At 47.4% G+C, this 12,308-nt stretch overlaps 1 protein-coding gene across 1 annotated transcript in view; it reads left to right on the top strand.

Moving 5' to 3' along the window:
* Positions 1 to 10,724, top strand: part of UBTD1 (ubiquitin domain containing 1) — a 41,747-nt gene extending 31,023 nt beyond the window's left edge. The window contains exons 2-3 of the mRNA XM_075612379.1: positions 6,514 to 6,741; positions 9,496 to 10,724. Of these exons, the coding sequence (XP_075468494.1) occupies positions 6,514 to 6,741; positions 9,496 to 9,881 (614 nt within the window). The 3' untranslated portion in view covers positions 9,882 to 10,724. The remainder of the gene's footprint in view (positions 1 to 6,513; positions 6,742 to 9,495) is intronic.
* Positions 10,725 to 12,308: the final 1,584 nt, after the last annotated feature.

Genomic DNA, 12,308 nt, shown 5'->3' with positions numbered 1-12,308 from the left:
ACTAGAATAGAATAATTCAGAGGTACGTGGAATGTGTAACAATCAGGCGGCGGGCACGAGGTGAGGAAGTCGAACGTGGGTTTCCCAGTGAAAAAGAATAGAAAGTGCGCTGTACTTTTCTTAAGTGCAAAAAGAGTTCATTTATGGAATACTGGTTACTGCCTCGTTACTAAATGGGTTGAAACCATTTTGCAGCTCGTTACACAATTCATTTTAAGTTTGTCGCATTATGCAGGGGTGCCAACTCCCAGTCCTCAAGGGCCACCAACAGGACAGGTTTCCAGGATATCCCTGCTTCAGCTCAGGTGGCTCAATTGGTTCCAATGTTGGCACAAGTGGCTCAATCAGTCGCAGCTTCAGCACAGGTGGCTCAGTGTTTGACTGAGCCACCTGTGCTGAAGCAGGGATATCCTGAAGACCTGTTGGTGGCCCTTGAGTACTGGAGTTGGCCACTCCTGCCACAATGTATTCCTTCCTTCTCTCCATTCCATATTTTCTCTACACATATTTTTGCTTGTGGACTGTATATATTGTCCCAGTTTTGGGGCCTTCTGTTTGAACAAGGGAAGTTTTTAGAAGACGAGAATCAATCAGGTGTAACAGGCTTTTTCCTGTGTGAACAAACAGCTTCAGGCTGACACACCACAAAACAATACAAAATAAAACCTTGCGCCTACTTTTGAGCACGTACCAAACACAAGCAGTTACTGCCTGTTCACTGGAGTGCTGCCGTTTACCTAATCCAAGATATTTCCAGAACCAATACAAAACAGACACTCCTTCAGCAGGGTCCGCGTGTCCTTCTCTCCGGCTGAGAACCCAGAGACACAGACTCCTTCAGCAGGATCCGCGAGTCCTTCTCTCCGGCTGACAACCCAGAGACACAGACGCTCCTTCAGCAGGGTCCGCGTGTCCTTCTCTCCGGCTGAGAACCCAGAGACACAGACGCTCCTTCAGCAGGGTCCGCGGGTCCTTCTCTCCGGCTGAGAACCCAGAGACACAGACGCTCCTTCAGCAGGGTCTGCGTGTCCTTCTCTCCGGCTGAGAACCCAGAGACACAGAAACTCCTTCAGCAGGGTCCGCGTGTCCTTCTCTCCGGCTGAGAACCCAGAGACACACACTCCTTCAGCAGGGTCCGCGCGTCCTTCTCTCCGGCTGAGAACCCAGAGACACAGATACTCCTTCAGCAGGATCTGCGTGTCCTTCTCTCCGGCTGAGAACCCAGAGACACAGACACTCCTTCAGCAGGGTCTGCGGGTCCTTCTCTCCGGCTGAGAACCCAGAGACACAGACACTCCTTCAGCAGGGTCTGCGTGTCCTTCTCTCCGGCTGAGAACCCAGAGACACAGACACTCCTTCAGCAGGTTCTGCGGGTCCTTCTCTCCGGCTGAGAACCCAGAGACACAGACACTCCTTCAGCAGGGTCCGCGGGTCCTTCTCTCCGGCTGAGAACCCAGAGACACAGACGCTCCTTCAGCAGGGTCTGCGTGTCGTGTCCTTCTCTCCGGCTGAGAACCCAGAGACACAGACGCTCCTTCAGCAGGGTCCGCGGGTCCTTCTCTCCGGCTGAGAACCCAGAGACACAGACGCTCCTTCAGCAGGGTCCGCGTGTCCTTCTCTCCGGCTGAGAACCCAGAGACACAGAAACTCCTTCAGCAGGGTCCGCGTGTCCTTCTCTCCGGCTGAGAACCCAGAGACACACACTCCTTCAGCAGGGTCCGCGCGTCCTTCTCTCCGGCTGAGAACCCAGAGACACAGACTCCTTCAGCAGGGTCTGCGTGTCCTCTCCGGCTGAGAACCCAGAGACACAGACACTCCTTCAGCAGGGTCTGCGTGTCCTTCTCTCCGGCTGAGAACCCAGAGACACAGACGCTCCTTCAGCAGGGTCTGCGGGTCCTTCTCTCCAGCTGAGGACCCAGAGACACAGACGCTCCTTCAGCAGGGTCCGCGCGTCCTTCTCTCCGGCTGAGGACCCAGAGACACAGACACTCCTTCAGCAGGGTCTGCGTGTCCTCTCCGGCTGAGAACCCAGAGACACAGACGCTCCTTCAGCAGGGTCTGCGTGTCCTTCTCTCCGGCTGAGAACCCAGAGACACAGACGCTCCTTCAGCAGGGTCTGCGTGTCCTTCTCTCCGGCTGAGAACCCAGAGACACAGACACTCCTTCAGCAGGGTCTGCGGGTCCTTCTCTCCGGCTGAGAACCCAGAGACACACACTCCTTCAGCAGGGTCCGCGTGTCCTTCTCTCCGGCTGAGAACCCAGAGACACAGACGCTCCTTCAGCAGGGTCCGCGTGTCCTCTCCGGCTGAGAACCCAGAGACACAGACGCTCCTTCAGCAGGGTCTGCGTGTCCTTCTCTCCGGCTGAGAACCCAGAGACACAGACGCTCCTTCAGCAGGATCCGCGGGTCCTTCTCTCCGGCTGAGAACCCAGAGACACAGACGCTCCTTCAGCAGGGTCTGCGTGTCCTTCTCTCCGGCTGAGAACCCAGAGACACAGACGCTCCTTCAGCAGGGTCTGCGTGTCCTTCTCTCCGGCTGAGAACCCAGAGACACAGACGCTCCTTCAGCAGGGTCTGCGTGTCCTTCTCTCCGGCTGAGAACCCAGAGACACAGACACTCCTTCAGCAGGGTCTGCGGGTCCTTCTCTCCGGTTGAGAACCCAGAGACACAGAAACTCCTTCAGCAGGGTCCGCGGGTCCTTCTCTCCGGCTGAGAACCCAGAGACACAGACGCTCCTTCAGCAGGGTCCGCGTGTCCTTCTCTCCGGCTGAGAACCCAGAGACACAGGCGCTCCTTCAGCAGGGTCTGCGTGTCCTTCTCTCCGGCTGAGAACCCAGAGACACAGACACTCCTTCAGCAGGGTCTGCGTGTCCTTCTCTCCGGCTGAGAACCCAGAGACACACACTCCTTCAGCAGGGTCTGCGTGTCCTTCTCTCCGGCTGGGAACCCAGAGACACACACTCCTTCAGCAGGGTCTGCGTGTCCTTCTCTCCGGCTGAGAACCCAGAGACACAGACGCTCCTTCAGCAGGGTCTGCGTGTCCTTCTCTCCGGCTGAGAACCCAGAGACACAGACACTCCTTCAGCAGGGTCTGCGTGTCCTTCTCTCCGGCTGAGAACCCAGAGACACACACTCCTTCAGCAGGGTCTGCGTGTCCTTCTCTCCGGCTGGGAACCCAGAGACACACACTCCTTCAGCAGGGTCTGCGTGTCCTTCTCTCCGGCTGAGAACCCAGAGACACAGACGCTCCTTCAGCAGGGTCTGCGTGTCCTTCTCTCCGGATGAGAACCCAGAGACACAGACGCTCCTTCAGCAGGGTCTGCGGGTCCTTCTCTCCGGCTGAGAACCCAGAGACACAGACGCTCCTTCAGCAGGGTCCGCGTGTCCTTCTCTCCGGCTGAGAACCCAGAGACACAGAAACTCCTTCAGCAGGGTCCGCGTGTCCTTCTCTCCGGCTGAGAACCCAGAGACACAGACGCTCCTTCAGCAGGGTCTGCGTGTCCTTCTCTCCGGCTGAGAACCCAGAGACACAGACGCTCCTTCAGCAGGGTCTGCGTGTCCTTCTCTCCGGCTGAGAACCCAGAGACACAGACACTCCTTCAGCAGGGTCTGCGGGTCCTTCTCTCCGGCTGAGAACCCAGAGACACAGAGACCTTTTATTCAATATGATGAGAAACAGCCTTCTGCTAGGTAACATTTTAGCCCCATTCAGACAAATAGGACTACAAAGAGTCCCTGCACGCAGAGGACCTCTGCGTAGAGTATGGAGTAGGGCCCTGAGAGAGGAGGGTGTGTTACTGCTGTTACCTTACCTGGTACAAAAGGTCCAGTCATGGCCCATATACATAGTTATACTCTATAACCCTTACATCCCCACACCATTACGAAAAGGAGTCCCTGCCCCAAAGAGCTTACAATCTAAGCCGGGGGTGCGCCAACATTTTTGTCCACTCTTACCCCCCCCGCTTACCCCCCCCGCTTGCCCCCCCCCGCTTGCCCCCTGACCCCCGCTTGCACCCCCTCTCTCCTTACCTTTTCTCCAGCGTTTTCTGATGTCACGCCGTTATTTGACGCCACATCGCAAGTAGCTGCCGGAGACAAGGTAACAGACTTAGAGAGGCCTCACGCTTGCATTTCATTTAAATGTTGTGGGGAAGAGTGTAGGGCCTCTGTAAATGCCGGGCCCCCAAAAAATGTTTGTGCACCCCTGATCTAGGTTGTAAGTAGGAAGAAAGTATAGAGACAGTAGGACTGTCTGTGTGTGTATTGAAACATGTCTGTGAGTGGTTTCTCTGGCTTTGCATCTGACTCCCATGCTGTGCTTAAAAGCTGTGTTAACAGCGAGCATTAGCTTATAAGGGTTCAATGTAAAAATGGATTTCGGGCAAAAGGTGACACGCTGTGCTCTTTTGCATGTCATTTCCCAGAATCCCTTGCTGCAGTGGAAGCACTGTATGCTAGGTGAGAATTGTGAAAGGCAGGGTTGCAGACCTGTCTAAGACATTTGAATGTGCTCACAAGTGATCTTTTTATTAGCTATATGCTACACGGTGGAGGTTTTCTTGTTGCCTTTTTCACCCACCATAACTTAGTGTGTGCGTGTGTATATTAATAACACACACACACACACACACCTATCTTTTATGCGCATGTAACAGTGTGTGCACCGTGGAGGCCCCTAGATCAGCAGAGCAAACCGGGGTCTGTCATATTGCTGAGAATTGAATTACATTTTGCCCCAGGGAAGGAACTGTTGTGAAATGAGAAGTCCTTGGAATGCATTTGAATTTCTCTGCATCAGCGTTAAATTCTCGTTGTGCACAGCTTGAAATAAAAGCCATGATTTCCCCCTCCTTGTCTCTCTCCTCTCCCCAGTGCAAACAAAACTCATTTGCTTTGTACTAAAGACCACAGTTCTGGAGATTTTCATGGTTTCTAGTGAATGTGTTGCAGGCAATTTCTCTACTTCAGCAAGTAAACAGACATCTTGCACTAAAATAATCTGCATAAAAACATGTTTAACAACGATACGTAATCCAGCCGCACTAGGGACGGGGTTAACTCCTACACGGACAGTCATTACAAACCATGGTGAAGGTGTTAACAATCTTTGTATAAGCGCGTGTGTGTGTGTGTGTTGCTTCTTAAAGTGGGACTGCAGTTTTTAATACATATAGTTATAAAGTTTGCAATTTCCAAGGGCCGGTGAAATTTGGAGACCAATAATCAAGTTGATTAATGAGAGATTATCCATTTTATTAAGGACCCCGTCGAGCCTGCATCGCTATATAAGCTCCCAGACAATATGGCCTTCAAGATCTTGCATTTAATCCACGATGGTGATCACTTGATGGTTAATTCTCTGAGCTATAATGCTTGGTTTTATGAAAGTGACCTTTAAACACTGGGCAGTATCCATTGTTTGTCTGGCGGCAGAATGCAGAACTGGTGGAGAGTGAGAGGATTATGGGCTGTATTCCGGAGGAGCGCTGTATCAGATTAACTGCTTAACAAATGTATTTGTAATTGGGAAATCAATTGAGATGTGAGCTAAATATCTCCTGTGGAAAGCACCATTTTCAGAAAGGTGCAGCAGTGGCATGCGGCAGACAACCTATGGGGTGTGTGTGTGTGTATGTGTATATAATGTAGTTTGTTGTATTTGCTGTAACTGGAATTTTGTAATCTGAGTTTTTTTTAGTGGGATTTGCATAATCGTTACGTTCTGGTTGGTTAGGTCTCCATTCCTTGTTTAATCTCTGTGCTTTCAGAACATGTTGATGGGGGGGGGGGGGAAATATGATCAGCATTATTGGAATAGGAATTTCATATGGCTTTAACAGGACATTTTTCCTGTTTCTTGCATCAATCTATAAACGATATCCCAATCTGGGTTGTGATTTATTTGTACACCTGTTTGTTGCATCTTTTCTTGTTCTTGTCACGTTATCACTCCTCTTTGTGTGTTTATCTTGTTGGGCCAGTGGATGTTCCCATGCTACTTTGCCTGGCTTCCTGTGAAGGATGTTCAGTACAGAAGCACTTTGCTGCTTTGACAGGAAATTGCAGTGTCCTTCAAGTTATTTATAGGCTGCATCCAACGCAGAGCATTAATCTCTCCTTACATATAAGTGACCTGCTTACTGATTCCCAGGGCTGCTTTTTGTGGGGGCATCCAGGGGAACTGTGTTTTTAGGGATGAACCAGGAAGTCCATGTAGGGATTATGACATTATTTAGAATATTAACTTGGAGTTGATAAATGCTTTCTCTGCTTCATCTTTATACAAGTGGAATTATTTATTGAAGTGTAAATCAAATGAATATTTCTTTGCAAAGCTTTAAAGCTCTCTCTTCAACCTCCCCCCCTTACAAAATACCATTTTATTGTTTTATACCATTTTATTTTTGTTGATTTAATGATCATTTATTGATATCTTGATAGAAGGTGCAGAATTGATATGATGATGATGATGATGATGATGATATAACGTTTATATATACATTATCAGGTCGCAATGAGCCTTTGAAGAAAGAGAGGCCCAAGTGGAAGAGTGAGTACCCCATGACTGACGGACAGTTGCGCAGCAAGCGGGATGAATTCTGGGACACAGCGCCAGCATTTGAGGGGCGCAAGGAGATCTGGGATGCTCTGAAAGCTGCAGCCTATGCAGTGGAAGCCAACGACCATGAGCTGGCACAGGCTATTGTAGATGGTGCCAGTATTACAATACCTCACGGTAGGTAGAGCTTCCTGCCAGATGTACTACTAATGTTTACTCCATGATTAAATCTCTACTTATAGATGTGTTCACTTAGTTAATGACATTCTTAATTTTTTTTTTTTCATCCGTTATGTAATTATTCTCTCCCTCTCGCGTGACGAAGGGCTGGCGCGCCCTCCTTCTCGCCAATACTGGGGTGGAGAATCTCTCACGGAGCTATCGGACTCTCCCCTCCTCCCTCTCTTCCGGCCACCCTTGTCTGCATCAGAGCGACCGGAAGAGAGTTGGGGAGGGCGTCCGGCAGCTCCGCGTGCAACCGCTATAACGAAGCGCACATATCGTCTCTCCCTTGGCAGGCAAGGACCAAAGGTTCACAACCGCTACACCTCAATTCTTACCCCATTCTGGGACTGCCTCCTAGCCCCTTCCCCACCCTGGGACTACTATTAACTCCTTGTGTCTGTCACTGTCTTGCTCTGCTAAACCCACTCTTCGCCCCCTCCCCCTTCACTCAACAAGCTTCTAAATGCCCTCCCCCTTTATCATCAAAACAGCCCCACAATAAATCCCTTGAACACGCCTCCACCCCGCTCAACAAGAGGCATCCACTCAAACTTCTGGCTCCTAACATTTCTGTCTGGCTCATAATTGTGTATATCTGTGTGTGCACGCACGCTAGTGAAGTCCATTGTCTCTTTAATAGGAGTCAAAAGGTAAGCGCGAGCTTTTACTGGTGTATGATGATGGTTGGCCCTGGGGCGTATATTGCTGTTAAACCATGCAAGAGAACAAGCAGAAACCATGCGATATGAAAAATCTAACCATAGAACAAAGAAGTATCCATATGGAAGCTTATCCACAAGCGATACATTTCATATCTTATTTAATATATATATATAACCCTCTATAGCAGGGGTGTCCAAACTTTTTTTCCTGGGTGCCCCGCCGCCCCCTCCCCCCCCACCCTCCCCCCTCTTACCTCATCTCCGGCGTCAATTGACGCTATGAGGTCATGGACGTCACTTGACTCCACGGCGTCATTTTGCCATGGCGACGTGCTGACGGAGATCAGGTAAGAGGATTTACAGAGGCCTCGCGCGGTCCCCCAGCATTTCATTTAAATGTTTTGGGGAAGAGTGCGGGCCTTTATAAGCGCCGCACCCCCCCCCTTGAAAATGTTGCGCGCACCCCTATTATATAGCATCCCTGCCTGCCCTCCTCAGCACTTGGCGCCCCCCCCCCCCCCGCTCGACCTCGGCGGCAAATGACGCGTGGGGTCACGTGACCCCGAGGCGTCATTTGATGTCGGGTTACCAGGACGATGCGCCGCTGGAAGGTAAGTGTGTTATAGAGGCCTGGCGCGGTCCCCCGGCATTTAATTTAAATGCCTGGGGGGAGAGCGCGGGATCTCTACAACTGCTGCGCCCCCCTCACCCCCCCAGTTTGCGCACCGCTGGTCTATATTACTGTGCCTCGCAGCATGACATGTTAGAAATATAGTAATAAGGAAAAAAATCCAGACACACAATCCTTTTTACTGCATGTTCAGGACACGTGAGAAGAGATCTGTGAGGTTTTAAATTACGTGCACTATAACTTCATCTACGAAAAATCTCTCATGCTGGCCTTCCAAAAGGTACCCGCCTGAAAGGAATGCATACATCTTGATTGAACAAGAACACATTTGTTAGAAATACAAACAGCAATTGACTGACTGGCTACTGAATCTCCCGAAGAAGACCAAACGATGGCGGAAATGCGTAAGATTGTCATGTGAACAGCGCAGAGGATTTGCAATTCAGTCCCCAATGTGTAACGTTATCAGAAAGGTTGATTGGAAGTATATACCCTAATTAATCATCCCGTGTTCAGTTTACAAGGCAAGGACTGGATTAAAATGTCTTTATAACTTGGTCAGATGGGTAATCCTGAAACTGTGTATGTATATATATATATATATATATATACACACACACACACACACACACACACACACACACACACACACACACACACACACACCCTTTATTCTCAAATGTAAATGCATATATTGCGTGTTATCTCTTCGATTTAGTGGTACACAAGTGGCTCAGGTGACATTAGCTCGAAGCATAATTTAATACAATTACCTTGCACAGTTACAACACGTTCAATCCTTTTCAGCGGACTTTGAAGTCTCAGAGCAGCAGATGACATCATATTAAAACAGGTGATGTCACAATAAAATGGGATTCTTAGTCCTGTTACCTGGACTTTGAAGTCCAGTGGCAGGCAGCATTCTGGCCGTTCAGATGGAAGAGACCTGATGGCATTTCTTCTTGGTGTCGTAGGTCCCAAATGAATACCCTTTATTAATCCTGCCTTATTTTCATTCTAATTTAGTACATCTGTGTGCTGGTACTAGGAATGTATACTGTGTAGCATGCTTGCTTTTCTAATGTTATTATATTTGTTCTCCTCTACTTAAAAAGATTTACTGGAACTTTTAAAAGCAGGAAATCTCCCTTCCATAGGTTATGCTCCTCTAAATTGTAGTTATTTCGCCTCTTTTCTGTTCTATAGGTCCCCCATACATTATAATATAATGTAATCACTTACAGCAGACTGCCTTGAAGTCTCTAAATTATATTATGATGTTCTTGGGGCGCTTCTTCTTTCCCCTTTGGAAAACTGGGGGAAGAACCGTGCTGCATAGTAATGCACACAATTTCCACGTTGCTTACATTGAAAAACAATAATGCCATTTTTGATTTATTCTGCCATTTTTAGGAGCCCTGACAGAATGTTATGATGAACTAGGAACTCGTTACCAGCTCCCTGTTTATTGTCTGGCTCCTCCCGTCAACCTTATAATGGAAAGAAGCGAGGATGATGGCACAGATGCTCCGGCCCCAGCCCATAACACCAGACGGGAATTCCAGCTCAAAGTCCGCCTCTCCACTGGGAAGGACGTGAAACTCAATGCAAGCATGGCGGACACCATTGGCCAATTGAAGAAACAGCTGCATTCTGTGGAAGGCATTGAAACTTGCAGGCAGCGCTGGTTCTTCTCTGGGAAACTTCTCACAGACCGAATTAAACTGCAGGAGACCAAGATCCAAAAGGACTTTGTGATACAAGTCATTGTGAACCAGCCGCCAGAGGCGCAGAACTGAACTGACACAAAACCCATAGAATCCGAATGACTACGGAAATGTTGGTTCAATAGGAAGGTGACGGAAAGGCTGGCTGCTAGGTCTTTATCTCCTTTCTTGGTGTCCACCTTCTCAAGCGTCATTCTGTCTCGACTGAAGTGACTAACAAGGGGGGGTCGAGGAGAAGAGAAGAACGTGAGAAACCAAAATGCTGCACTACTGTTGGCTCTTGATTGCACCCAATATACACCTCCATTATGCAGTAAAGATGTCTTGGAATACTTGAGCCCATTGGGCTGGTACTCAAATCTCCAAAGTATGGCATAGTGTGGGGGGCAATGCTCCTTTGACATATTCTGGGACCACCTTCCCCATTTGTTGTCCCTCAGCAATACTGCAACCAGGACACCAGAGCAAGAGGGATAAAGTCACTGATTTTATACATTTTTATAAAAACAATGGGTTTGTTTTTCTGGATGTGATGGGCACGTTTTATCCCTAGTTGCCAAGTATCATTTTTTTTTGCCTGGAGCATTATTTATTTAGTCAATTAGGTCCAGAATACGTCATGTTGAACAGGTTATCTATCGTGTCAGATGTGGATCTGGTATTGTTTCAGTAGTGTCTTGGATCCTTACTCGCCCCTCATTGATTTAAATTAGAAGTAAAAGATTGCTTCTATGTGTAAAGAAAAGATGCCCCAAAATACAGCTCAACATTTCCCAGATAGGATAGAAGCAGAAAATGTCCGTTACGGGCGTGACACAATTCTTTATTTTATGAAAATGTTCCCTGCAGGTGCCCACTCGGAAATTGGCAGATATTAAATGTAACTTTTAAATAAATCTGTTTTTAGCCTATTAATATTTTAAACTGAACAAACGATGTTGCCTCTAGAACAAAAAAATAATAATAAAAATATACATGAAACAGCAATAATAATAATAATAATTAAAAAAATGACATCTGTTGAAACCATATCTGATTGTGAATAAATCGGGAACCTCTTTGCAAGGTAGGTAAGGGGCTTTTACACATCCTTTAATCTTGGAAGCTATGTGTTGCTCCACATTATATTGATGTAGCAGACGTTATTGTTATCGAGCGGTAACACACTAAATCGCATGATTTGTCAAGCAAATCGCGCAATGCTGCAACCCGCGGCTTGTTGCAATAACATTCAGGAATGTATAATATGTAGGAATGTATTCTCTTGTGTAGTGTACGGCTTCAGCACAGGTGGCTCAATCAGTCCCTGCTTCAGCACAGGTGGCTCAATCAGTCTTCGACCCTCTGAATGAGCCCCCTGTGCTAAAGCTGGGAATATCCTTAAAACCGGGCCCGTTGGGAGGGCTTGGGGCCTGGAGTTGAGCACCCCTGGTGTAAGGTCAAAAGCAATGACCGTGGCATAAAAACATCTTCTAAGCCAAACAGCTGCCTCTTATCCAATTCAATATAGGACCTTTCTGTTAGCAGGTTTGAGTGATACAGCGAAATAATTTATGCATTTGCGCGTTATTTGTAATTTTGTTGATTGTGTTTATAGGAATATGTCCGTCTCTGTATTGTACACAGGCCGTACTTGAAAATGAGATGTACAATCTCCATGTATCTTTCCTGGTAAAATATTTGTAAATAAATCGATTCTCATCAGGTACGAAAAAGTATTGGTACGAATAGAGACAAAATGTGGGCCTGGGGGGAAGAGAATGTAACAGTTTTGGACCTGGAGCAACGTGAGGGAAAATGAAGACCTCGCATAGCAGACATTTTTCTATAGAGAATAGCTTCTACTTTGCTACTTTGCCTGTTGAACGATACAGAGGTTTGCTCCCACATACACTTAGTCCAAATTCCTGGCGTGACTATATCCTCCCGTTACAAGAAGTCATTGCTTTTAAGGCAGGGGTGCTCAACTCTAGTCTTCAATCCTCCCCCAACAGGTCAGGTTTTCAGGATATCCTTGCTTCAATCAGAAGCTCCGTCTTTGAGCTTCTGATTGAGTCACCTGTGCTGAAGCAGGGATATCCTGAAAACCTGACCTGTTGGGGGAGCTTGGGGACTGGAGTTGAGCTCCCCTGGTTTAAGGCATGAGTTCATGTACAAAATGTCCAGCTTTGGGGGAAATGTTGTCATTTCTGCTATTCACTTATAACCCATTGGATTGCTTAGAATCGTGTTTTTCAACTCGTTCTGTGAAATCCTGGGGTTTCATGGAAAATTAGCTGGAGTTCAAAAAGATTAATTATTAATAGTACATATTTTCTTTGACAAGACCTAATAATAATAATAATAATAATAATACAAAACCCACTTACATTTTTTTCATTTAAGAATGTTATGTTGTAATGTTATAAACCACGCTTACCCTAAAATATTTTTATTTTAAGAAAATATAATTATGCTCCAATACAGCAAAATAATTTTGGCTATAATGTGGATCTGGCA

This window comes from Ascaphus truei, chromosome 8, assembly GCF_040206685.1.
Source record: "Ascaphus truei isolate aAscTru1 chromosome 8, aAscTru1.hap1, whole genome shotgun sequence".
Classification (NCBI taxonomy): Eukaryota; Metazoa; Chordata; class Amphibia; order Anura; family Ascaphidae; genus Ascaphus; species Ascaphus truei.
This window is presented reverse-complemented; position numbering and strand designations above follow the sequence as displayed.